The 27,937-nt window shown below is 48.7% G+C and overlaps 1 protein-coding gene and 1 non-coding gene across 2 annotated transcripts in view; one reads left to right on the top strand and one right to left on the bottom strand.

The window, feature by feature from the left end:
* Positions 1 to 10,306: 10,306 nt before the first annotated feature.
* The window catches only part of SLC6A2 (solute carrier family 6 member 2), a 39,206-nt gene continuing 21,575 nt past the window's right edge, over positions 10,307 to 27,937 (top strand). Inside the window, exons 1-3 of the mRNA XM_020900522.2 lie at positions 10,307 to 10,797; positions 21,561 to 21,692; positions 22,701 to 22,938. Coding sequence (XP_020756181.2) covers positions 10,530 to 10,797; positions 21,561 to 21,692; positions 22,701 to 22,938 — 638 coding nt within the window. The 5' untranslated portion in view covers positions 10,307 to 10,529. The remainder of the gene's footprint in view (positions 10,798 to 21,560; positions 21,693 to 22,700; positions 22,939 to 27,937) is intronic.
* Positions 16,627 to 16,698, bottom strand: TRNAG-CCC (transfer RNA glycine (anticodon CCC)). Its single transcript has one exon. It is a non-coding gene; the product is annotated as a tRNA-Gly (tRNA).

Below are 27,937 nucleotides of genomic sequence, written 5' to 3'. Positions count from 1 at the left end.
TTTAAAATATGTTGTTGGATTCTGTTTGCTAGAATTTTGTTAAGGATTTTTGCATCTATGTTCATCAGTGATATTGGCCTGTAGTTTTCTTTTTTTTTGTGGCATCTTTGTCTGGTTTTGGAACTAGGGTGATGGTGGCCTCATAGAATGAGTTTGGAAGTTTCCCTTCTTCTGCAATTTTCTGGAAGAGTTTGAGTAAGATAGGTGTTAACTCTTCTCTAAATTTTTGGTAGAATTCAGCTGTGAAGCCATCTGGTCCTGGGCTTTTGTTTGCTGGAAGATTTCTGATTACAGTTTCGATTTCCTTGCTTGTGATGGGTTTGTCAAGATCTTCTATTTCTTCCTGGTTCAGTTTTGGAAAGTTATACTTCTCTAAGAACTTGTCCATTTCTTCTAAGTTGTCCATTTTTTTGGCATAGAGCTGCTGGTAGTAGTCTCTTATGATCACAAGCGTAATTGTTATACTAACCCATATTTGTTACTTCATCCCAGCCTGGGAATTTGAAGTCAGATGTCCTAACTTAAAATACTAAAGAAGATCCCTGCCTTCCATGGATGTGAAGACAACAAGAAGTAACACATGCTATCCCAGGCACTCTTCTAAGTGCTTTGCATATATTTATTCATTTAATCCTCTCGACAATTCTATGAGCTAAGTCCTATTTGTCATCACCATCTTACCTGTTTTACAGACGAAGAAACTGAGACATAGAGAAGTAGGAGAACTTGGCCAAGATTTCACAGATAAGAAGAAGCCAGGATTAAAATTCATGCAATATGGCTCCCGAGTTCATGCTTTTAGCCATTCTGTCTCTCCAGACTGCAGAGAAAGCTTAACCTGCTAAGTTTCCTAGGAATAGGCATCAGAAGGCCAGAAAGACAGGAAGGAAGAGAGTGGGAAAGTGGGTGTATGCATATGTATTATATATCACTGGTGACACCACTGGGAAGTGTTTCCTGAGGAAAAAGGAAACAGCACAGAGACTAGCAGCCAGTCATGTCAGGTGTCCCGAGTTAGAGTCTGTGCAAGAGTTTGCAAGTCCCCTAAACCTCTGTTTAAAATGCCATGTAGAGACTTCCATGGTGGTTCAGAGGTTAAGAATCTGCCTTGCAATACTAGGGATGTGGGTTCAATCCCTGGTCAGGAAACTGAGATCCCACATACTGCAAGGCAAGTAAGCCCATGCATTGTAACTAAGACCTAACACAGCCAAATAAGTAAATATTTTAAAAAATAAAATGCTGTGTATATTAAAAATGACAAATACACAGAGATAAGTACTGTTTTCTTGAATTGGAATACTCAATACTATAAAAAAAAGTGTCAGCTTTCCTCAAGTTGATCTATAGATTCAATGTAATCGTGGTTGAAATTCTGATGGGATTTTTCATGGAACTCAATAAGCTGATTCTGAAATTTGTGGGGAAGAACATTACGAAGACACTTCCAAAGAAAAAGAGCTGCAGAATCTTGCCCCATTAGATGTTGTTCAGTTGCTCAGTTGTGTCCAACTCTTTGTGACCCCATGGACTGCAGCACGCCAGGCTTCCCTGTCCTTTACCATCTCCCAGAGTTTGCTCAAACTCATGCCCATTGAATTGGTGATGCCCCATCAGAGAGAAAAACTTCTCATAAAGCAATGCTGTTTGCTTTTTTCCCAGTTTTACTGGAATGTGAAGTGAAATGAATTGAAAGTCACTCAGTCATGTCCAACTCTTTGTGACCCCATGGACTATACAGTCTATTGAATTCTCTAGGCCAGAATATTGGAGTGGGTAGCTATTCCCTTCTCCAAGGGATCTTCCCAACCCAGGGATCAAATCCAGTCTCCCTCATTGCAGGTAGATTCTTAACCAGCTGAACACAAGGGAAGCCTTTATTGGGGTATCATTGACCAAAAAATTTATGTATTTAAAGTGTATAATGTGGTGATTTGATATATAAATACATTGTAATATGATTACCATAATTAATTAGCAAGTCTGTCATCTCACAACTTTTCTGTGTGTGTGCAGTAAAATACATAAAATCTATTTTCTATAAATTTCAAATATACAATATAATGTTAGCTATAACAACATGCCATAATTTTGAGCCCTAGGACATAGTCATGTTATGACTGAAAGTCTGTACTTTGAAAACAATGTTAATTAAGACAATGTGGTATTACTTCGACACAGAAAATAGACCAGTGGAGCAGAATTAAGAGCCCAGAAGCAAACCCAGTTGTACAAGGAGACTTGGTTGGTGGGTGACCATTCTCTGCCAATCAGAGCAGAAAAGATATAACTACTTAATGAAGTAGGGTGGACCAGGACAGTTTATCAGTGATTTACATGAGAAATAGTGAAGTGGAATCCCTATCTCATACCCTATACAAAATCAACTCCATACCAGTTCAATTCAGTCACTCAGTTGTGTCCAACTCTTTGTGACCCTGTGGACTGCAGCACGCTAGGCCTCCCTGTCCATCACCAACGCCTGGAGTTTACTCAAGCTCATGTCCATTGAGTCAGTGATGCCATCCAACCTTCTCATTCTCTGTTGTCCCCTTCTTCTCCTGACTTCAATCTTTCCCAGCATCAGGGTCTTTTCAAATGAGTCAGTTCGCATCAGGTGGCCAAAGTATTGGAGTTTCAGCTTCAGCATCAGTCTTTCATATAGTTTAAAGATACAAATAGCAAAGGTTGTTGTTAATGTTGTTTACTCACTCAGTCTTGTCCAACTCTTCGTGACCCCATGGACTGTAGCCCACCAGGCTTCCCTGTCCATGGGATTCTCCAGGCAAGAATACTAGAGTGGGCTGCCATTTCCTTCTCCAAAATATGAAGGGGAAAACTATCAAACTTTAAAATATAGTTTAGGGAAATAATGGGTAGAGAAAGATTTCTGAAATAAATACATAAACCAAAAGAAAAGATTGCTATATTAAAATACAGTAAAATAGGAATTTCTCTGGTGGTCCAGTGGTTAAGACTGACTTCCAGTGCAGGGGATGTGGGTTCAATCCCTGGTCAGTGAACTAGGCTTCCACATGCCAAAGGACAACTAAGCCCATGTGCTGAGGCTAGAGAGATTCCTCATGCAGCAATGAAAATCCCATGTGTCACAACTAAGAACTGATGCAACCAAATAAATTAATTAATCAAAAAAATAAAATATATTAAAATAGTAACCTCTTGTTTACCAAAATCACCATATAGAGAAAAAAGACTTATCACACAACCAAGAAAAGATATTTGCAACAGAAGTGACAAAGATTTGTGCACAGGATATTAAGAACAACTGTGATGACACTAGTGGTAAAGATCCCGACTGCCAGTGGGGAAGACCTAAAAGACCCAGGTTTGATCCTTCGGTCAGGAAGATCCCCTGAAGAAGGAAATGCCAATCCGCTCCAATATTCTTGTCTAGAGAATCCCATGGACAGAGGAGCCTGGCAGGCTACAGTCCATAGGGTTGCAAAGAGTTGGACACGACTAAGGCAACTTAGCACACACACATATGAATCGGTAAGAAAACACACACACACACAATTGCACAAATGACATGTCATCATGTTGCAGAAGGAAACAAAACACAAATGACCCACACACATGTGAAAAGATGCTCCAGGTTATCAAAAGTCAGGGAAACGCACATTAACATCACATCTTAAAGACTGATAGAAAATAAAAACCAGGTAATACCCAGAGTTGGCGAGGATGTAAAGAAATTGTAAGTGAAGAAATAGCAGAGTTTCAGCTGGTGCCACTTTAGAAAAAAGCTGACCTTATTTGATAAAGCTGAACAAACACATACTCTACACATAGGCATCAGAGTGGTCTGTACAAAAGACTCTAGGTAGCATTGTTCAAAATATATAAAAAACTAGAAACAGTCCAACTATTGAAGTCCACTTCAATAGTTGAGTGAATAAATAGATTGTTATAATTCAGACAATAGAATGAATATATGAAAAGAAAGTGAAAGTGTTAGTCGCACAGTTGTGTCCTACTCTGCGACCCCATGGAAGCCTGCCAGGCTTCTCTGTCCACAGAATTCTCTAGGCAGGAATACTGGAATGGGGAGCCATTTCCTTCCCCAGGAGTGTTCTCGCCCCAGGGATCCAACCTGGGTCTCCTGCATTGCACAGATTCTTTACCACCTGAGCCACAAAGGAAGCCCAGAAGGAAAATATACAACAATGAAAATGAGTGATCTACAGCTAACTCCATCATCATGAATGAATCTCAAAAATATGGTGTTCTGCCAAAGAAGTCACAGAACAATATCTGTAGTGTGATTCCTTTTATGTAAAGTTCAAAGAGGGACAAAACTAAAGGTACTCTTAGGAATAGATTCATAGGTGACAATACTGTGAAGGGTAACAAAGAAACAATGATTTACTAAATATAGGAAAGTGGTTACCTTGGAGTGGGGGAGAGGGGCACAGGGGGGCTTGAAGGATATGTTCTATTTCTTAATCCAAGAGAGTGGGTTCGTTTTGTAAAATTCATTTTTCAATTTTTTCCTTTTTGGCCACATCCTCTGGTGTGTGGGATCTTAGTTCCCTGACCAGTAATCAAACTCATGACTGCTACAATGGAAGTGTGGAGTCTTAACAACTGGACTGCCAGGGAAGTCCCGGAGGGTGGGTTCTTACATGTTCATATTACTGATATTTAAACTATAAACTGTTTACATATGTTTTATATGCTTTTTGTTAGAAATTTCACACTAAATATTTAAATGCCATGTGTGTGTGCATATTTCTGGGAGAGCCTACATTCATCAGATTATCGGAGCGTCTGGTCTTCTAACAGAGCGCACCTGAGTGTGAAGGTTTCTATGGTCCCATCATGCTCTAATATTCATTCCCTAGATGGATAGAACTCTTGTGTCAGCCTGATTATGGTTCATCCTGATCAGCTGACCTCAACCCCACTCTGCCTTGGAGAGGGACATGAACCAGATGTGAGTTTTCTGTTGTCATAACTCACGTGACCACCTTAGGGTCAAAGGATGTTATCTGGTGGCTCATGCAGAAGGGGGATGTCCTTCTTTCCTCCCAGGACACTGAATCCCTTTGTCTTGAACACCTCCATTCCTTTCTCCCTCCCCAGTTCCAGTCCTGACATAACTTTTGTCTATCTTTCTTCTTCCTCCTGTCCATCCCCATCTTGCTGATGGAGCTGGCCCTCTCCAAAAAGCCCTAATATAGCAGAGCAGGAGTCAGGACTCAGCCCTGTGCTTTTTCTGCCACCCCACCTGGCACTCCTTCCCCCCACCCTACCCCCAGCACCTGTGTCCTCCCATGGGGGCGGTCACATGCTTGTCCAGGCTCGCAGTGCCAAGGCCACAGAAGGATGGTTTACTCGGTAGTCCATCTCACCCACTGAAGGACTCCAGATTTTATTCCCAATGAGATGGGAGCCACTGCGGAGAGGGAAGGATAGGATCTGAATTCATTTCTGGAAGGTCTTCCTGGTGACTGTGTCGAGCTTCAGGGGTAAAACGAGAAATGACAGAGGCCATTCAGATCCTACGGCACTAACCCAGGTGAGGGATGATGGGAGCAGGGTGGTGACCCTGAAGACGGGGAGAGGGGAACGATTTATACAGCCCAGAGAGTTTGCAGTAGGATTGGTTGTGGGAGTATGAGAAAGAGGACTCTAAGGTTTTTGGCCTTTGAGGATCTACAAGGAAGACGATGCCATCACTTGGAATAATGGAGGTGTGTGTGCACGTAAACACGGGGAGGTCAGGAATTCTATCTTTGACACAGGGGTTCCAGGTGTCTTTTGTTGCCCATGTGGAGATGTTGCTCTGTGGTTGGATCCAGGCAGGCGATGTTAATGGATGTATCCATCATCAATGACAGGTGCTCTTTAGTGCCAGTGCCTGGATGTGGTCCCAGGTCGGGTAGGAGCTCCACAGAGAAGAGAGAAAGGACTGACCATCTGAGTAGGTTGGAAGCTTCGAGGACATCTGGGAGGCTTTAGAGGGAGAGATCCTGGAGGAGGCTGACTTCAGCTCACTGGGGTCTTTTATTGAGGGCACTTTTTTGCTGTCTGGAAATGCAGTTTAACATATACCAATCATCCAGGGCAGGTCAGTGGTCAGAACATACGTCTAATGCCCCTGATCAAAAGAAAAACAAAATAAAGAAACAGAAAGAAAGAAATAGGAAGGAAGGAAGGAAGAAAAAAGAGAGGAAAGAAGGAAAGGAGGAAATGCACAGGGAACTTCTCCTCCTCCCTGACCTCATTTTCCCCATCAGTGCAGTGGGGGTGCAGGCTCTGATACTATCTTCAGGACACTTCCAGAACTGAGTTGCTTAGATTCCAAATATCCTACAGGCCAGCCTTTGTGTGTCAGGGTCTTGGTGTCTGAGGGGAGATGGCCAGAGCTGGGCCAACAGCACCAGCCATCACCTTGCCCATGGCCTGTGTCACCAAGTGTTGTGGTAAGTGGACGTGACGCCTCCCCAAGGATCACGCTAGCTCTGATAATGCTCCAGCCATCTGCCCCCCCACTCACCCGCAGGCAGCCTGGAGGGGCAGGAGGCAGCGCACAGAGAGAAGCCACATGGCCCCATGGCTCTTGGATCTGAAGGCAGGGAGTCTGGTCCCCAGATGGAGAGAGACATTTTCCCCTTCAGCCCAGCCTCAGGCTGCTCTCCAGAGGTCTATGAAACCACAAGGTGGAACCCTCAAGTTTTGCTGTCAGGCCCTCCAATGCACATCCAATGATATGCATGTGTGTGGGGGGGGGGCGGGAGGGGCAGTGTCTCCCTTCATCTCTGTAGGGGACACTCCAGGGCCTGCCCACACCCCTTGTAATCCACTCTTCTTGCCAACATAGACCCAACCACCAGCCTCCTTCTGCCCGAACCTGGGACTCTAATGGGAGCCTTTTTCTGGCAACAAGAGTTTGATCAGCCCACACACCAGGCAGGATGGAAATGCTGGTAAGTTAGCACCCTGGGAGCAGTCTTCATGGATAAATACTCCAGCTTTCTTGCCCAGGGATGGGACAGATCTGAGATACCTCTGGCCCAGAGGTTTCCAGCAGGACTGACCACCAGCTGCCCACAGCAGTGACTACTTCTTAAGGCCCCCTCTATTGGTTTCCTTCTCTTTCTTACCTCCCCTGTCCTCTACCACTGTTTCCAGGATCATCTCACTTGGTCACGTCCAACTCTTTGTGACCCAGTGAACTGTAGCCTGCCAGGCTCCTCTGTCCATGGAGTTCTCCAGGCCAGAATACTGGAGTAGGTAGCTGTTCCCTTCTCCAGGGGATCTTCCCAACCCAGGGATCAAACCCAGGTCTCCTGCATTGCAGGTGTATTCTTTACCATATGAGCTACCAGGGAAGCCCCCCTAAATAAACTACTTGAACTCAATTATTTGTTTCAGGTTCTGTTTCTGGTAGAATCCAAGAGAAAAAAGCCCCAACCAAAAAGACACCAAATCCAACCAACGATTGAGATCTCTCCTGGTTCCATTCTGTTCATATTTCTGGAGTGTAAGCTATGTAACAGGATATATTAGGTACTGTCTTTATCCCTAGTAGGGAAGTCATGGAGAGAAAGTTCTAGACAAATATACAAAACAATATAAAGGAGGAATTTACTCTCTTGTGGGAGGTAGTTATCAGGGAAGGTTTTACAGTGGAGGTGACACCTGAGGTTTTGAAGGATGAATAGGAGTTCTCCAGATAGACAAGAGGAAGACGGAAAGCCTTTTTAAAAATCCAGAGGTATAAAAATGCACAAGGTATCCAAGGAATCGCTGGTAGTTGACTTCTCTTGTTCCTCGAGAATAAAGCATATTTTGGAGGTGGTAAAGGAATTTTAAAAGAATACAGAGAGGTTAGAATAGCAAGAGATGTGGTTAAATAGGCAGGCAGAATCTTGTCTCTATTGCAGAAGGTGTTTTGATATTATCTTGGAAAGATGGGAAGATTTTAAGAAATCATGGGTTATATTTTTCTGATTGCATAAGTATCAAAGGCTCATTGTAGAAAAGTTGGCAAATAAAGAGAAGTATAAAAAAGAAAATAAAATTACTTCAAATCCGGGGTTAATTAAATCACACTGATGTGTTGTTGTCTCTGAGAGGAGTTTTAGGCAGAAGAGTGTGGTGATCAGATGAGTTTTAGAAAATGCTCTGGCAGCTGGTGAATATCATGTGGCTGGAAAGATACTGGACACGGGGTGACCGGCGAGGAGGCTGCTGCAGCGAAAGGTGATGGGTGGGACCCTCTGTGGGGATGCTTCAGCAGTGGGAATGGGGCTTCGCAGAATGTTTTAAGGTGGGATCCTCAGGATCGCTTGTATGAGACACAAGGTAGCAGGCAGGAGGGCAGCGTGACTCCTAGTGAGTTTCTGAGTGTCTCCATCCATAAGCTAGTGGAGAAGACAGGGGCTAGGAGCCAGGAGACCTGGGTTCTCATTTCAATTCTGTCACTTCCAACCCGTGAGCTGCAGTTTCCTAGCCCCCCAAATGGGATGATGGTTCCAATCCTACTTTCCTCACAGGCTTGTCAGAATGGTCCAGGGGTCAGAGGAGATGAGCGTCGCTGGTGCGTGTGGTCCCAGGCTTTCCTCCTGAAACCTCCTCCTTCCCCTGACCTTCTGCCTCCGACCATTAGCCTCCAGAAGGCCAGGGCAGATCCACCACCCTATTCTCTTCCCCTTTCTCTTCTCTCTGCATCCTTCACAGAGGACATCTGTCATGTTGGTCGCCTTAATGAAAATGCTCTAAACACTCTCCTGCGTGTTAAGTCACTTCAGTTGTTTGGACTGCAGTCCTATGGACTGTAGCCTACCAGGCCCCTCTGTCTATGGAATTTCCCAGGCAAGAATACTGGGTTTCCATTCATTTCCTTCTCCAGGGGATCTTCCCAACCCAGGGATTGAACCCGCATCTCCTGTGTCTCCTGCATTGGCAGGTGGATTCTTTACCACTGAGTCGCCTGGGAAGCCTCTTAGTTTCCCCATCAAGGATCGAACCAGTCCTCCTGCAGCGCAGTCTTAACAACTGGATCACCAGGGAAGTCCCATGTCATGGATTTTTGACAGAGTTGTCCACTAATGTATCTCAAGAGCCTAGAACAGTCTCTGGCACTTAACAGGCATATGTAGGAACACGTGAGCAAATGGGTGCACGAATGGGTAAATAAGTGAATGAATAGCAATTCTAAGCCTCATGTAATAGGGGTCAGAACCTCAAATGCCTTGCTAGCCTGCCCATAACAAACAGATATAGGAGTAAGCGCCCCGTTGTGACCTTTCAATCCGAACAAGCTAAACAAAACCCACCCGATGGCCCACCAGCCCTCAGTGTACCTTCCTAGGCACTGAACAGAACATTCCCTTCTTGTTGATGGAGAAACTCTGGCCAGGTAGCTTATCGTGGCCTGCAGCGGATGACAGAACTGATACTGAACCGCCATTGCACTCCCCAGTTTTCTCCCTGTTCCCTCTCAAACTCAGATCTTAGTTCCGAGAGTCTCGCTCTCTTCCTATAGTCGAAGGTCAGAGCCTATTGCCCCCAGGAGCTGAGTCTGGTGTCCCAGTGCGTGCAGGAAAGGCAGTGGGCACCCTGGTCCGGCGAGTCGCCGGGAGCGGGGCGCTTGCAGTCCGCCGAGCCCGCGCCGCGCCCCCGCCCATGCCCATCCCCGGCCGCGCTGTCAGTCTCCATTAGCGCTAACAGGCTCCAGACAGAGCGGGCCCGGCGCTGGGTTAATGCAATCGTCGCGTTACCTGGGGCGCAGGCTACATTACCAGCCCGGCCCCCGCCCAGCACGGTCAGAACCAGCAGACCCGCGCCCCGCCGGCAGCCCCGCGCTTTCAGCGCTCCTCCGGCCGCGCCCGAGCGCCACACGGCGGAGCCCAGCCCCAGCCCGCGCCCCACAGCCTGGCGAGGCGAGGCGGGTCCCGGGCGGGCAGGCAGGGCGCACGGCACCCGGGATCCCGTTGCTGCCGGACACGTGAGTGCGCCCTGCGCGCGGGACCGGACTAGGTGTGCCATCCCAGGCTGGGATGCGCAGAGCTAGGGTGTCAGCGAGTTTGAAGGGCAGAGGTAATAAGTGTCCGGGGAGGCTCCTGGTGCTGTTGGACGTGGCGCAGACCCAAGCTGAGGGTAGGGGGCAGAAAGCTGCACCAGGTCAAGTCACCGCCCCGGGAAACCTCTGCCTGGGCGTGTCCAAACCTCGTCTTTTGGGGGCAAGAGGGAGCGGACGAATGAGGGAAGCGCCCGGGGTCCCAAGAAAGATCCCGAGGGCTGCAGGGGCGGCCTCCACGTATAAGTTCCGTCCCAGTCCGGCGCGCCACTACCTCTGCTTCCAAATTTTTCCAACAGACGCGCGCCTTTTCTGGGCACCCTGCGTCCGCTCAGCGCGCGCCAACCACAGTATCCCGGCGCTCCCGGGAGACCGCAGGCAGGGTGGAATGGCCCAGTGATCACATCGTTTCCTTTGATCCCAGCAGAGCCTCTGCGAGCTCCTAGTATTCCTGACGCTCCTCTCACCAGCCGCACCCATGCTTCTGGCGCGGATGAACCCGCAGGTGCAGCCGGAGAACGGCGGGGCGGGCCCGGGGTCGGAGCAGCCCCCGCGGAAGCGCAAAGAAGTCTTGGTGGTGAAAGAACGCAACGGCGTCCAGTGCCTCCTGGCGTCCCGCGACGGCGATGAGCAGCCCCGGGAGACCTGGGGCAAGAAGATCGACTTCCTGCTGTCGGTGGTCGGCTTCGCAGTAGATCTGGCCAATGTGTGGCGCTTCCCCTATCTCTGCTACAAGAACGGAGGCGGTGAGCCCCCTGACGGGCTGGGGGTTTTCACTTGGGAAGCTACCCGTCTGCGACGAGGGCCGGGAGAGGATCTGGGGATACCCATGGGAGGAGATAAGGGGACAGACGGGAAAGTCCAGAGCGCAGGAAGAGACCAAACAGGGCTCACGGAAAAAGGAGTCCCCTTTGGAAGAGGGAAATCGAGGCATGACCTTGGCATGAACTTGGACAGTGATGGGCGCATGCGTAGAAGGACAGATTCCAGGGCACCAGGTTAGGTGATGAGCTGGGACCTTTTGATGGTCTGCAGCAAGGGAAGTAGAGATCTGGAGAGCTTCTGATGCGGCGCCCAAAGTGCACAGAATGTGACAACCAGGCTCCAGCGCTCTGAGTTTGATAAAGGACTTGGGTTCCCTGAAGACACTTGGGAGGCCCTGCACTCTTGGGGCAGAAATCCTTGGATCAAAGACACATAAAGAGAAGCTAGTGGCAGAGAGAACTCCACTGCTTAGGTTGATGGTCCTTTGGCTGGAGGGGCCAAAGAGCACAGCCTAGGAGGGTTGTGTCAGCCACTACCAAGAACTGGCCTGATCCTTGAGGCAGGAGGCTTGGGTAATTGATTAGGAAGAAGCCTCTACCTCCTGGGGTCCTGGCCACATTGCAGGGTAGAGTGGGTGAAGGGCCTGGAGGAAACGTCACTCTAGCAGTCAGGCTCTCTCCCCCTTCCCTTGCCAGGTGACCTCATACTGCCTGCCCTGGGATGAGAGCCTAGATATCAACTATAGCCCACTCAGGGAGCAGAGTCCTGGGGAACGCAGCCCAGCGTGCAGGATACTGGGGCCTAGCCCTAGCTCCTTCCTGAGAGCTTTTGCCGAAACTGCCCCAGATCTCCCCTCTTTGCTGGGCTGAGCTCAGGAGTACCCTGTAGCAAGCCTGGGAAGATGACCTAGAGGAAGAAATCGGCAAAGGTGGGGAGGGGGGGCAACCACAGCGGAAACATTTTTCTATCTACTGGGCCATCTGCCTGGCAGGGGATCTGGCTCAGGACTCCAGGGGGTCAGAGGGAGGCAGAGTAAGGGCTTAGAGTTGGAGGAAAAGCTCATAACCTTGTCCCATAGGGTCTGGGCCCCTGCTGTTTGCTTCACTGTGTACTCTGGACGCTTGTTTTGGGTGAGGAAAGGGAAACAGGTGATTCAGAGGTGAAACTTTTCCTCATTGGGCTGCTGCAGCTTCTCATGAGTTTCTGATCAGGTTTAAGCATTCTGGCCCTTCAGACTCAAGGAGGGAGGAAATACGGTTTCTCTGACATTTTTTGGCTGGCAGAGAAATGAAGAATGAAAGACAGACTAAGAGAACCTAGAACAGTCTGTCTAGTGTGTCCTCTGTGACCATCCAAGGCTGCATGACCCTAGACAGCGGAAGGTTCTGTCATTAATCAGCGATATGTATTGGGCTCCTCTTGGCATGAGGCACAGTGCTGGGCTCCACAGGGGTCACCTAGATGTATGAACTGCCCCTTCTGCCTGCCAGGCGCTCTGGTCACCTAAGGGCTTTGTTGTCATGCTGCTACACGTCATTCTCTTTTTTAAGTGTCTGTTGAAACTAAAAGCACCCCAGATGGCCAATTGGACACGTCAGTGAGATGGATATTCTGGTGTTTTCACTGACACTGTGCTCCCTTGGCCATCGCCCCCAACTGAGAGTTCCTGCTGTATGCAAGGTGATCCGTACCAGAAACCCAGGGCACAAGACAGAGCACATTTGTCACACGTTCCGATTTGGGGGCGAAATTGGCCAGACGCTCCCTCTCCTGGAATTGCTAGCCCTGCCCATCACCCGTTCTGGGTTGTTTGGTCATTTGTCTCTTTGTGGGTCTGTCTTCCAAACAGACTAGGGCACATTGAGAGGAGAGACTGTGGCTTTTCATGCCTGTATTTTTTTTCCCTGTTTATTATATTAGTCACATTGCTTTTTCTTTATTTGGTTGCATGGGGTCTTAGTTGTGGTATGTGAACTCTTAGTTGTGGCATGTGGGATCTAGTTCCTCAACCGAGGATCAAATCTGGGGCCCCTGCATTGGAAAGTGGAGTCTTAACCACTGGACCACCAGGGAAGTTCTTATGGTTGAGTTTTGTTTGTTTATTTGGCTGCACCAGTCTTAGTTGTAGCATATGGGATCTAGTTCCCTGACCAGGGATCGAACCCAGGTCCCCTGCATTGGGAGCACAGAGTCAGCCACCAGACCACCAGGGAAGTCCCCATGCCTGTATTTCTAATGCCCAAGATAAGGGCTAGATCCAGGGGATGTGGTAGAAGGTGCCCGACAAATTAATGAGTAAATGGATCAAGTGGTCCAGGCCCTCAGAGACCTAATGCCTACCCAGAAACAGCAGAATCCCTACCCCCACCAGCAGGAACTAACAAAGTGAGGCAGCTGAGCTTGTGGGGGTAGGGGTGGCACCAAGTGGTTAGGAGCACTGGCTGTGGGTCCTGGGTCCCAGCTTCTAGCTGTGTAACACTGGGTGACTCTCCAAGCCTTGGTTTCCTCATCTGACAAATGTTCAACTCAGAGGGTCACTGTGAGGACTCGATGTGATAATGCCCCTGGAGGGCTTGGCGTGAAGTATGGCCTTAGTAAAGGTAGCTGCCACTTCTTATTCATATCTTTAGGTTGATGTGTGAGATGGATGAGCCTGGGGAAGGTCTGCTTAGGAAAGACTCCGAGGGGGTGGGCTGTGGTTGGAGCACCGATGGGTGGGGCACACACAAGCCTCAGGAAAGGGAGGAGGAATTCTAGTTGCGTGAGAATGCAGGTGGGATCACCTCTGAGATTAGAAGTACAGAATGGTTGAAGGGCAAGCTGGGAGAGATAAGGGTGGAGAGGCAAGATGGGGCCAGGCTATGGGGACCTGGACTGCCAGGCTCTGGGCCAGGGGAATTTACACCAGTGAATTTCCATTTCTGGCTAGAATGTCCATGGAGGACAGTGGAACAGGGCAGCCTCATGTATCAGAGTCTGAGTCAGCTCCTGTTCTAACTTACTCCTCACCCCTCCAGGGGATGCTCGGCAGGCCTCTTCGGAGCTTTGTCTCTGCTGAGACCTCCTAGCTGCTCCTTGTGGATCAATTCCCATCCAGTGATTATAAAGTCAGCCCCAGAGATGGGCAAGCATGTTGGCAGGTGATAACGGGTGATTCTGGACACAGTCAAAAGACCCAGGTTCGAATCCCATCTCTCTGAGCTCAGGTCCCCCTCTCTAAGTTCAAGTCCCCCTCTCTGAGCTCAGGTGCCCCGCTGAAGCTAGAGGTAATCTTGGGTGACCCCTGAGATCCGTCCCTCTCCAAGGCCTGGATCAGTGCTGCCCCCAAGCCAGGACTCACACGCCCTGTTATTTAACAAGCGGTGTGCTCTCCTGGTGCCAGTATTAACATGGTGACCTCCAAGTCTAGCTGTTCACACTGGCCCAGACTGGAGGATGTTTTGAAATGATAAAGGTACCAATAGTTTAGGCCTCTGGCTAATATTTTTTTAATGAATTACTGAGAAAGATCAGCTTGTCTGAACATCTTCCCAAAAGCTAACTGCTGAGATGCATGGGTACAGGTGGCTTCTGGCCGGGAAAGCCCCTCTCAGAAGTTCCAAGGCTTTGTTCAGAACCTTCTCGAACGTGGAGGCAGTGCCAGTGGGGCTCTTTCCAAGGTCCTCCATGCTTGTGGTCTTGTACCTGGCCTTGCTGGTCCCCAGGGAGGAGTGGACAGATCAATTGGGTCCCCGTGTCTGCCTCCCTGCCAGGGAAGAGACCACTGTGAATTATCTTTTGTAAATGACAGCTTGAGACTTGTCTGGCTGATGGCTCTGAGCTGTCAGAGAGATGTCCTTTAGGTTCCGACAGACATGAACTTGACTCTGAGCCTGACATTTCCTAGAAATGTGGCCTTGGACAAGTCACTTCTGGACCTCAGTTTCCTTGTGCAGAAAAGGGGGCTGATTGTATCTTCCCATAGTGTGATGTGATGTTAGAGATAATACAAGCAAAGGACTCACAACAGTGTCTGGCACATAGTAGGGACTCAGTAAATGAAGTTGTTGCTAATGGTTCCTGGATCTGGAACTGCTAGACCCAGGCTAGATCCGGGAGTAGGACAGGGTCCTGATTTTGGAGGGAGCAAACTTGGCTCTAAGAGGAAGTTAGAAGGGCTATAAGACTGGAAAGGAATCACGCTTGGACCTGGGAGTTCTTTTTATTTTATTTACTTATTTTTGGCTGGGCTGGGTCTTTGTTATTGCTCTAGAGCAAGGGCTCAGTAGTTACGGCACACAAACTTAGTTGTGTGATCCCACAGCATGTGGGATCTTCCTGGACCAGGGATCAAACCCATGTCTCCTCCATTGGCAGGCAGATTCTTAACCACTGGGCCCCCAGGGAAGCCCCAGGCCTGGAATTTCTAATGGCCTAACCTTATCCCATTGTTGTTTCCCTACCTGAAAAATGGGGATGAACGTTCCTATATGGGGTCCCATGAGATATGTAGTTCTGGGTCCCAAATAGGTTTCCCTTCTTTCCTCAAGTGAGCTCAGGTTCTCAGGTACCCACAGACCTTTGGGAATCCTCTTGGTAAAAATATCTGGGGTTCTTAAGGCCAAGGAAGAGGTGGTGGCAGGTACAAAGGGCAGGAGTTTGCAAACTCAGTGGTCTCCCACTGGACCTGGCTGCAGGGGACCATCTACACCCTGGACTTCTGAAGCCTGACGCTGGTGATTCAGCTCAGATGCACATGAGCTGCCAGCTGGGGTGGCCCTCTGGCTAAGATGTTTGTGGGAATGAGGCTGTTCATCAGGGGCTGGAGCTGAGACCACGATCTGACATTACCAGCATGATTGGCCCATTGCCCTGAGCTGGCCAAAAAGATCTAGAGAGACCGTTTGCAACAAGATGGGGTTTCACAAGGATAAATGCTACATCCTGCCCTGCAGTCCCAAACCCAATTGCCTAAGTAAGGATGAGGCCACAGCACAAGTGGAGAAAGGCCCCGGGGCTTGCATTAGCTGTAGCCTCTGTGTGAGTCACTGCTGGGATCCATTTATTTAACAACAACAAAAAAAACCCGTTTACTAAGTGCCCATCCTGTGCCAGGAATATAGAGATGAACAAAAGGCAATCTTTGCCTTTAGGGAGTTCAAAGTCTATTATAGATATTCTACAAGTTAATGTCATTTTATATTCTGTTACTGGGGTAGTATTAACTCCCAAATCAGGAAGGGGAGGTTCCACTCTGTTCTTCATAGGTTATATTTTCTTCTCTAATATGGTTCGAACCATTCCAAGCAGCCTATAATTGCTTGCTTTTAAAGAGACCAGGGTGGAGGAGATGAGAAACCAAAATCTTCAAGAATCTTCATTAGGAGGAATCAAGTCAGATCCTGCAAAGTTGATAGCCAGGGGAGAATTGTCACAGGGGGAGGGGTAGCCCAGCTCCAGTCTCCCTGATTTTCACCCCCACTGACCTCCTTAGAGAAGTGGGGTTTAATCTACAGGGGAGTGAGCATTCTTCCTCACTATGACTGTCCTGCACTCAGAGCTAAGGCCAGAGGTCAGCTGGAAGAACCCAAAGTGAAGATGAGATAGTAGGGGGGATAGTGAGAGATTGTGGCACCAAAAAAAGTCAGTTCTGGTCATTTTGTGGATCATTTTGTAGAATCCCCTCATAGAGCAGCAGGGGCTTCCATAGACAGGTGTATGGATGCTGCTGGCTAGTTTCAGTAAAGGGGAGGGGATGGAGTAAAGAGGTGAGGCACGCAGGACCTTTAACTGCAGCAAGTGAACTGTTAGTTGCGGTATGTGGGATCTGGTTCCCTGGCCGGGGATTGAACCCGGGCCCCTACATTGGGAATGCAGAGTCTTAGCCACTGGACCACCAGGGAAATCTCTGCATGGCCCCCTTACCTGGATCCTTCTTTCCCGGCCCGGATTGGGTTATAGGCATGTGCAGACCCAAGCCAAGGGGAAGCCAAGGGCCCACTGTCTGCAGAGGCTGTGAACAGAGCTTAGACTTGTGAGCACAAGAGTCCACATGAACATGCAAAAGGCCTCATGCATCTCTGGATGGAGCCGGGGTGGGAAAGAATCAGGATGTGGGGTCCCCCCGCAGAATGCCTCCACATTCCAGCACAAATTCTTCAAGAACCGAGGGTTCCAGGGTCGAACTTTATAATGAATAGAACCATGCTGAAGGTCTAGTTGTCAAAATAGGATGATGGGGCATGTGTAACAACTGTGAGCTGAGTTGTCATCTTTAATATGTAGACACTGTAAGGTAGATCTCCATGTGTGTCTTGTTGGGCCCTGCCAGTCGGGTGGCCTTGCTGCCTGCTGAAGCTGTGTCTCCTACTGAAATCGCACCTTTTCTTTTTCCCTGCTGTCTGTACCCTTGGGGTATTTGGGGAACTGGGACAAATCTGCAACCCTAGGCACTTACCACGGTTTTCTGGGAATTCTGGTGAAAGCCCCGGGCAGTGACAACCTATAGCTGGGCCTCAGGCACCAGGTGGACAGTTCTGTGGGTTTTCATATCTTCATGTATCGGGATGTGGCCAGTTTGAGGAATCCTGCCCTTCACAGCCTGGGAAACTGGTCCAGTAAGGTCTCAACAGACCCTCCTCTCCCTCCTGCCACCCCTTTCTGATCACAGCCCCTCCACCTTCTCCTGATTCCTCACCAGGCCTGGGCCATGCCATGTCTTACTAAGTCCCCTCCCACATCTTGCTGGACACCTTGTCCTGGGGTCCTCCTCACCCACCCGGGGTCTGCTCCAGCACACCCCACTCTAAACTGAGTGACCACTGGCTTCCCTTTCTGAGGACTTGGCATTTGCACAGAGGGTTCCAGAACCCCACTCTGACCAGTAGGGTTCCTCTCTAATGATGGGGTGTCAGGCAGTTTGTGTCAGACAGATACTTTTCTTACCAATGGTCACTGGTTGGAGTCCCTTTTGCAGTTGACAGTCTTTTGCTCCTGTGTTCGTGCGAGCGTGTTGATGTGCAGAAGTCTTTGTGTGAAGATGTACAAGTGTGCATCTGTGTATGTGTGTGAATGAATGCTGGAGACTCCCAGAAGCTGAGATCCTTTGGAAGTATACCCTGCCTCTGTTTCTCCAGCTCTGCACCTATCAGCCCAGAACATACACAGCCAGAGCCAGGATTCTGGGCTTGTGGCCTCTAAGGTTCTCAGCTCTCCAGTCCTGTGTGAGGCTGGATGCAGTTGGCACCACCACACAGGAAGATGAGGCAGGGCTGTGGAAAAGTGGCAGTTTGGGGCCTTAAAGAGCAGCACTTTCTAGGAAGTATCCAACCAGTCTCAGTGTCCCAGGAGCTGCTGCAGGGCTGTTTCTAGGAGAAGCATCCTCTGTTGATCTTTAGGCACCCCTGATAAATCTCTTTCTGACTCTTCAGCTCTGCCCTGGCTTCCTCCAGATCTTTGAGCAAGGAGGCTTGGACCAGCTCACCGGTTGATGTCTTCTATTAGGATAAGACACTGGCCACTGGACAGCTTTCTGGTTTTCATTCATACTCAGCCATTCCGTCATTCTTGAGTGTTTCTGGTCTGTTGCCAGCTGAAGCTTTGGCTGGCCCACATCAAATGCACTTGGAAGACTCCTGGACTTGTGCAGACCCATCATCTTTCCTCTTGTCCCTCCACTGGGCATCCCAGCCAGCACAAGAGGAGATGAATCTCAAACGGGGCAATTTACCTACTGTTGACAGTGCTGCCCAGAGGCTTAGAGTTGAGAAAACTGGCCAACCTGAGATGCCTGGTGAATTGGCTGATGCTCTTCTTTCCTCTGGCTGTAGAAAAGAGCATCTAGTCACCAGGAGCAAGTCACACTGCCAAGATCTGAGGCGTGCCTCCTGGCCTTTTTCTTTCCTTTTGTTCCTTGGGCCGCTGACTTCAGTCTCCAGGCCTGTTAACCCTCTGATGCGTCTATTTCCCTTACTTTCTGGCTCCAGGACCCCAAGGACAGTGGCAGGTGGTCACAGGTGGGGGGGGGGGGGCGCAGACAGATCCCGGTGTGGAGCCAAGCTGCCTCCTTACTGGTTCAGACCAGCAACTTGACCTTTCTAAGCCTCGGTTTCCTCATCTTTTACGTGGGATTGGCAGTAATTCTCATAGGAATGGTTTTAAAGGAATGGTTATTCAAAAACTTAGTGTGTGGCTTGGCATATAATGGAGGCTTAACAAATGGTACCTGTTACTTTTACCAACTCCGTCATCACCACCACCACCCTGACCTCTGTCAGCATCATGAACATTGCTGTCGGGAATGTGGACAGATGTGTGTTCTGAAGCCAGACTAGCCCTCTCTGTGGGGGGACAGAGAAGGGTAGAGGTTGAAGGTAAGAAATGAAGAGGGGAAGGGAGAGGTTGGCATGTGGCCATTTCAAAGAAGTCTAAGCCTTGGGACTTCCCTGGCATCCAGTGGTTAAGACTTCGCCTTCCAATGTAGGGGTGCGGGTTTAATCCCTAGTCCCCCTAATCAGGGACTAAGATACCACATTGCCTTGCAGCCAAAAAACCAAAACTTAAAACAGAAACAATATCGTAACAAATTCAATCTAAAGACTGTAAAATGGTCCACACACACACAAAAAAAAAAAAAAAAAAGAAGAAGAAGAAATCAAGCCTGAAGCAGGGGCTGAAATGTTGAACATGACCAGTAGACCGGGTGGATCACCTGGCCCCCAGAGCCCCAGTTTCAGAACATACTCTGTTGAGACTTTATTCAGACTCACGTCCTACATCTTGGCTGAGATAGTCTGAAATTGGCAGAATATTTTGGGAATGGCTCTGGAGTTCTGGAGCCAGGCAGACAAGGGTCTAAATCCCAGATCTATCATTGACCAATTGAGTGAACTTAGATAAGTCACTTAATTTCTCTAAGCCTCAATTTCCTCCTCTGAAAAATGGGTATATCAGTTGCTACCCAAGACAGTTTCTGGGTGGGGTAAATGGGATGACAGCTGTCCAGTGCCCCGTGCTGTGCTGGGCACATAGGAGGTCCTCATTTTTCAGTGGTTTCTTCCCTACTGCACACCCTACTGATCCATCTCCTGCTACAAAAGGACCGGGCCTCAGAGCTCTGGGGCCAGAATTTCATGCTTTGTCCCTCAGAGCCCTGGGCTTCCTGAGGAGAAGCCCTGGGAGGAAAGTGGAGACCGACAGTCTGAGTAGCTGGGTGAGTTTAACCCTGGGTGCACACAACTTTGCCACGATTCTCTGCTCACCTGGAGGCCCAGTTTCCACATCTGTAAATTGGAGGTAGTAATACTTTTAAGGTTGTTGTGAGGATGGAATAGACATTGCATGGAGCACAGTGCCTGGAACACAGCCGGGAATATTATCTTCCTCATATTATCATCACTGAATATTTCCCAGTTTCTGCACTTTCTTACTGTGGGCGGGTCAGAGAGGGTTTGGTTTCCAAGGTTACCGCATCTCAGCCAAAGGCCAATGGCAGGAGGAGCATGGTCTGGCCTGGCCACCTCCAGCTGCACCAGGCCAAGAAGCTGGCATTTTGCTTTGACCACGCTCGCAGCCTAGGCTGATGTGGTATGTATCCCGTGAGTCACCTCGCGGCGTCAGAACCCGTTAAGCTCACCCCAGGCTACCGGACATATGGAGAACTCTCTCTGGAGCTCAGACTTGTCTCGTTCCACCAGGAATTCTCCCAGGGATTTGTGGCTCCCTCTAGTTTCTGCAGTGTTCTGGGTGATATCTTCCTGGTCAGAGACTGGAGCCTCTGGCCTCTTTGCTCCAGTGTTTGTTTACCTTCAGCTGCCAGTCTGCCTTCAGCTGCCCCCAGGGTGTGGGGTGGGGGTGGCTCGGGGTCACAAATAATGACCCTCTCTGATTATGTCTGTGAAGTGAAGTGAGACTGCGGACAATCCAGTGAGGTCATATTTGGGAAAGTCCCAGGTGACCTTTAATGGTGGCTAAGACTCCGAGCTCCCAATGCAGGTGGCCTGGGTTCAATCCCTGGTCAGGGAACTAGATCCCACACACTGCAGCTAAGTCCTGGTGCAGCCAAATAAACAACAACAACAACAAAAAAAGATCCGACTCAATCATATATAACTTTGGGCCCTAGTTACATATCTCTCCCTCTCTGCTTTCAATTTCCTTACCTATAAAAGGAAGGGTTTGGGGTGATTGGCATTCCCCAGAGTGGTGATTCATGAAAGAGAGGATTCTGTGTTGAAATCAGTTTGGTAAAGACTGCAGCTGATCTTCCTCATAGCCTGTCACAACATGTGCTTGTGTATCAAAGGCATGGAGAATTCTGCAAGGAACAAGCCTATTTAGCTTTTAAAAAATATTTATTTATTTTAATTTTGTTATTTATTTGCCTGCACTGGGTCTTAGTTGCGGCATGTGGGGTCTAATTCCCAGACCAGGGATCAAACCCGAGTCCCCTGCATTGGGAGCACAGTCTTAGCCACTGGGCCACCAGGGAAGTCCCCTATTTAGATTTGATGAACCAGATTTTACTAATTTGAACACAGAACCTCATGATTATGATTGTGACTAGTGCTATAACTTTCATTATATTATGATTATTTGTTTAATTGCCCTGGTGTTCCTACCACAAGACACCCCTTGAGAAATGGCCAGGTGACAGATGAATGACGACCCTTGAAACTCTGACCGACATTGATCCACACACTCTGAGGGGCAGGCCCAAGGCTGGACAGGGGTCTTGGGGTTCATGCTCCGCCTCTGTGTCCCCCAGGTGCCTTCCTGATCCCGTACACCCTGTTCCTCATCATCGCTGGGATGCCTCTGTTCTACATGGAGCTGGCTCTGGGCCAGTACAACCGGGAAGGGGCAGCCACCGTGTGGAAGATCTGCCCATTCTTCAAAGGTAAAGAAGGAGCCAGAGGTTGTTCTAAAAGACTTCCTGTGCCCCCTGGAGAATCTACCCTAAAGGTGGGATCCTCGCTGGACCAGCTTTCTTGTGGAATTTATAAGTATTGACAAGGTCAAGCACATCCACCATTCAAAGTTACATGGAGCACTTTGGAGATGTCAGGAATAGCTTTAGCCTAGAAAGTCTGGAAATCTGGGTTCCAGTCCAAGCTGTGCAGCTGAGTGACCAGAGGGAGTATGTTTTCCTGTCTGGGAAATACTCATGAAGTGTTAGAGGTACCCAGAACGCTACTGTCTCCCTCTTGCTCCCCAGGCAGACTGATAAATCAATCATGCACCTTTCCACCCTGGGCAAGGGGCTTCATTCCACTGGGAGAGAATGTTATCGTGTCTCATTGTTATTCTACCCAAGGGGCGAGGGAGCTGGGATACTTGTGCTCCAACACCTGGCCTAGCTGCTCCCTGGGAGTAGTAAAATCCTGGCATTTCTGTCCTGCCAGGTGAGTGAACAGAAAGGGCTCCAGTGGCAAGAAAGAGCCCTCAGGCAAAGGGATGGTGGTTGCCTGGGGAATTTTTTTTAAAACAGTTTGTTTAATGTTGGAGTATAGCTGGTTAACAATGTAGTGATGGTTTCAGGTGGACAGAGAAGGGGCTCAGCCATACATATACATGGATCCATTCTCCAAACTCACGTGTCATCCGGGCTACCAGTAACATTGAGCAGAGTTCCCTGTGCTGTACAGTCGGGCCTTCTTGGTTATCCCTCTCAAATATAGCAGGGTGTACATGTCGATCCCAAACTCCCTAACTGTCTCCCACCCCCCTCCCCCCACTGCATTCTTCTGCCTGGGGGACTTAGGCTCGGACGGTCTGCTACAGAAAAAAAAGACAGGCACAGGGGTGGGTAGTGCAGTGGTTGGAGCCAGCTTCCCCAGAGTCGTGGCTCTGGGAGGGAGAGGGGGCCCGGGGAAGCCCCTGCCTGACCGCTGTGCCGCCCGCCCAGGAGTTGGCTACGCTGTGATCCTCATCGCCCTCTACGTTGGCTTCTACTACAACGTCATTATCGCCTGGTCCCTCTACTACCTCTTCTCCTCGTTCACCCTGACGCTGCCCTGGACCGACTGCGGCCACGCCTGGAACAGCCCCAACTGCACCGACCCCAAGCTCCTCAACAGCTCCGTGCTGGGCAACCACACCAAGTATTCCAAGTACAAGTTCACCCCTGCAGCAGAGTTTTACGAGTAAGTCCTTGACTCCTCGTCCTATTCACACGGGGACCTATGCTGTTCACAGCGAGCACGGGTACTGGGCAGAACCTGAGCCAGACACTAAAGAAAACCACTGGAGAGGAAGGGGCCACATCAGTCCTTGTAACGTGCAGCAGCCACCACAGGCCTGAGGTTGGCTAGGTACACAGGTTATTTAGTTGCAGCATGCAAACTCTTAGTTGTGGCATGTGGGATCTAGTTCCCTGACCATTGATCAAACATGGGCCCTTTGCAGCAGGAGCTCGGCATCTTAGCCACTGGACCACCAGGGAAGTCCCACAAATGAGAATTATTTTTATAGTGTTGGTCCAAAGTGATTTCTAGTCTCATCATTCCCTCTAGATTAATTGAAGGGAAAAGTTGTCCCTTTCCCCTAATTTATCCATTCATTCATTTACTCATTTCTGTCTGTATGAGCTCATTGGAGTTTATTTTATTCTGTGGTTTAACCCATAACCATCATTATTTATTTTATTGCTTCCTTGAACGCCCTCAACTGCTACTCCATCCTTTCAAGTCCTTGAAGTTGGTGATAGTCAACTTGTCAGCCATCTCATTTTGAAAGTTTGCATGGTCCCTTCAGAATGTAGCATCTATTGTCTTTATCCCTCAGGGATGGGGGTGAGCCCAGTTTTAATAATCCCTACACAAGTGTTAGCAGGTAAGCAGAAAGTCCCTGGCACAAGGTGTGGGGCAAGACAGGTAAATCCCACTCGAACCTCACTCTCAAGGGACACATGGTCTAGAGTAGTGGTTGGAAAACTTTCTAGTAAAAGATTACATTTTGGGCCTTGCAGGCCACATACCTATCTTGCATATGCTTTGTTTAATTTTACCCTTTAAAAAGATGGAAACCATCTGTAGCTCACAGGCATCACTCAATGGGTCACAGCCGAGTTTCAGGGTGTGTGGCTTGTTGACTCCTGGTCTAGAGCAGTGATCCCGGGGAGAATGCCCATGATGATAGAAATGTTCTGTGTTTGCACGGCCCAGTGCAGTAGCTGCATGCCACGTATGGTTAGTAAGTAGTTGAGATGTGGCTAGTGTGATGGAAAAGTTGAATTTTAAATTTTATTTAATTTTCATTCATTTACATTTTAAAATATTTGTTTGTTTATTTGGCTGTATCAGGTCTTAGTTCTGTGTCATGCAGGATTTTTTGTTGCAGTGGGTGGATTCTCTAGTTGTAGTGCTGGGGCTCAGAAGTTGTGGCATGTGGGCTTAGCTGATCCATGGCAATCGATGTCTGAGTTCCCTGACCAGGGATTGAACCTACATCCCCTTCATTACATGGCGATTCTTAACCAGGAAATTTCCTTCATTTATGTTTAAATAGCCAGTTGCTTCCATATTGGACAGTGCAGGTCTGGAGAATGAAAAAAGACAAGTTCACAAATTCAGGGCTAGTCTTCTCTGGTCCTGTGTATTTGCTAAGCCACAGACCAGAGAATGGGGTTATCCAGAGAATGGGGTTCTTTAGGACTATTCCCACCTTTGCCATCTCGGTGCAGTCAGACCAAGGAGATTTAATGTAGTTAAAGGTGGCCTCTGGGAAGTCTGCTGCCTCCTGGGGTCCAGGGGAGGGGAGTTGGGATTCTCAGGACCCAGGAACTACCCTCCATGAGCCATGGCCAAGAATTTGCTAAGCATCCTGGACCTGCATGTCCATCTGCCTCCATCTGTGCTTCCTGTGGACTTTCAGAACCTAGTGCACAATTATATAGATTTGGAAACTCAGTGGGGAGAGGGTTCACAGTTGTCATGGAACTTGAAATCCTTCTACAGCCCCCAAAGGATCTGAAGAACCACTATTACTTGAAGTGAGCATCTATTTAAGTTAATACCATCATCCCTGTCTTCCTTTCCATCACATCAACAGCTAATCACTTACCATGTGCATCAGGCTTTCTGCTAACTTCTCTCTGTATGTATTATATCAATGTAAGCCTCACACCAACCCAGTGAGGTTTCTACAACTCTTCCATACATGACTCGGCTGCAAACATTAGCTTCATTTTGCAGATGCAACAGTAAATCACTGGCCCATGGTCACACGGCTAGTCCCGTGCAGAGCCAAGATTTGGACCCTGGCAGATGGCACCTGCTGGACTCTTGAGAGTGAGCTCCTCCTTACCCTTTGTTCCATGATCCTTGCTCTCTTCACCCTAGGCCCTGCCTTCCCAGGCAGTGAAACTCTAGAGCCTGCAGGCTTCACCTCTGTGTTATATTGGATTCCAACCATTTTGAATGGCTATTATGATATCAGATTATTATGATATCAAATCATCATGAAAACTAACATTTATCCAGCTTTGATTATGTCCCAGCCATGCATTTAGAAGTGCCATTTGAAGTGAGTTTGAACCTAGGAAGTCCGGCTTCAAAGTCCAAGCTCTTAGCCCAGTGATGCTGAACACTGGCTGCTCTTTGGAACCACCTGGAGAGCCTTAAAACACACTGATGCCTGGATCCTATGCCTCGAGATTCATTTATTGGTCCAGGTGCAACTGTGGTGCGGGGACTTTATTAACAGTCCCTCCAGCGAATCTAATATCCAGCCAAGGTTGACAGCCCCTGTCTTGGACACTGCACTCTCCCATCTCAGACAGAAGGAAATTCTTATTGGGGTCAGTCTGATGTGCTTCCAGTATCGTGTCATGGAAAATCTAGGGCCTCCTTTAGTCTTCTGAGGGGGTGTGGCCTCAGACAATCCCAGAACCACGGGAGAGCTTGCTGGCAGAGGTTTTAGGTCTTCCCAGTTTATGAGTGCAGTTTGGACTGGGAGATGGTAGAGGATAGTGCAGTTGAGGATGCTGCTGATACATGTAATTGGTTCTGGGCTTTCTCCTTTATCATCTCATGATAGGGGAAAATCCATGATTTTTCTTCTTGCTTTTGGCAACCCTCGTCCTTATAAATTAAAATGGAAAGCGATAGCCTCATGTCTAGCCTGGTTATTATTTGATTCCTCCTCTGACATCTTCATGGCCAGCGGATCTGCTGCTGGAGAAAGGAGAGGTGAGTTGGGTTTTGAGGCTCTGCTTGCTTTAATTACAGCCTTAAACTTCCTCCGAGCTTGGCTGTGAAAAGGCTGATTCTCTTGGGGGATGTCATTGAAGGCAGAGTCCACGGCTTATTTTCAGCAGCTTTTTGCTCTACAGAGCTACAGAGCTCCCTTCCCATCCTCTCCTCCCCCTTCCCTCCCCTCCTCCATCCTTTTAAGTGCCCCCACCTCCACCCCAAGTCTGGTATCTACTGTGATCCGGGCATCAGCATCTCCTCCTGTCCACGTCCCATTTAGTCTTCACAGTTCGTGGAGGTGGAAATTACTCCTGTTTTACAGATAAGAATGTAGTGGTTCAGGTTTTAGGGACGTGGTGGAAGGGGTCTGAATCCAGGCTGTCTGGGTGGAGGCTCTTACTCCATCCATGAGCCTCTCCTCTGTCTTCTTCTCCAGTGGGGTGAAGAAGTCCCTTCAGAGTCTCCAGTGGGGTGTATTCAGGACAGGAGCGCAGAGGTGTCTGTGGGTATATCGGAGCCCTTCTCATGCATCTTTCTCACCTTCAGGCTGCTTTTGTGTGCTTCTCAGTATCTGAGTCATGAGCTGCCTCTGGGATTTGTTTGTAATGGCCCCTTAATCTAAATGCTTCTGCTTTAAAAGTTACTCACTTTCAGTTTGGGAACCCAGCAAGTAGGAGTCCCAGTGCCAACCCTGAGGAGGTTAGCTGGGTTTTTTTTTGTTTTTTTTTGCTTTTCTTGGAGCCTGCTGGCCAGTTCTCTTACCATCTTGTGCTCCTTTAAGCTGATGAACTGAACACATCATTTAAGGGAACAAAACTGCAATACTCCCCAGGCTCGAGGCCTGAAGCCAAACAGCCCGAGGCAAAAAGAAACCCTGATGCTCTGTAACTCTGTCTGTAAAAGGACACCCTTGGTGAACACGCACCAGGAATAGAAAACTTCTACTCCCTGCCTGTTCCTGGTGGGGGAAAGACCTCTCCCTCGACCCCAGCACTAACCCTCTGCGCTTAAATGTCAAGTGAGATCTGAGCCCGTTTGGCCCACAGACTTTGGAAAGTCTGGAACATATACCTAACGATGATTCATTTTCATTAAACTGCTGGAAAACTGCAACAAACCCAAGTTATTTGTCCTAACCCCCAAGGCTTGGGGCCACTAGTGGGGAGGAGGCTGGATTCACTTTTCTTGGAAATCAGCTCTGGAGTCTAGCTTTTTTCACTGATGAAATATCTAGACAACCACTGCAAACCTTAAAGCGGACCTCGCACACATGTGGGTCACCTGGTTGGTTAGGGGGCACGTCAGCCATCTGATGGGATGCTGGAGTCGTTTTAGCATGTTTCAAGGCAAGCACAATTGGTTCAGAGCCCCACCCCCCCAACTTTTTTTTTCAGTCAAATTGGCCAAACGCTCACTCATACCATTTAACACTTGATTGTATGTAAAGCAATGGGAAGAAGCAGGATTAAGAGTCAGATGGGTTCAGTACCTGATTCTAGTTCTCTGTCTTTTTAGATATGCCCAGCCTCTCCTCTTCCCTTCCCTTCACTTCCCTCCTCCACTTCCTCCTCTTCCTCCTCCTTTTCTTCTTCTTCCTCTTCCTCCCTCCCTCCCTTCCTCCCTCTCTCTGTCTCATTTTCTCCCTCGCCGTTCTCTTTCCCTCTCTGTTTCCTCCCTTCTCTTTCTCTCTCCCTCTCCCTCCTTCCCAGGACAGGAGAGTGGGCCTCAGCTAGGGCATCAGTTTAGAGCTGAGACTAGCAGGGAGAGAAGTTTGCCAGGCAGACACATTGGGCCAGGATGTGTGTTCTAGGCAGAAAGGAACAGATAGTTCCAAGGCCCAGAGCGATGAGAGCGTCATATAACTGGGGGATGACAAGTAGCTGGCGGTCACAAGGAGCCAAAACCAGGATGTTGCAAGGCAAGGGGATGCACTTTTCACAGGACAATTCTG

This window comes from Odocoileus virginianus, chromosome 20 (genome assembly GCF_023699985.2).
Source record: "Odocoileus virginianus isolate 20LAN1187 ecotype Illinois chromosome 20, Ovbor_1.2, whole genome shotgun sequence".
NCBI classification, from domain to species: Eukaryota; Metazoa; Chordata; class Mammalia; order Artiodactyla; family Cervidae; genus Odocoileus; species Odocoileus virginianus.
The sequence above is the reverse complement of the archived record's forward strand: the minus strand, read 5'-3'. Positions and strand labels throughout refer to the sequence as shown.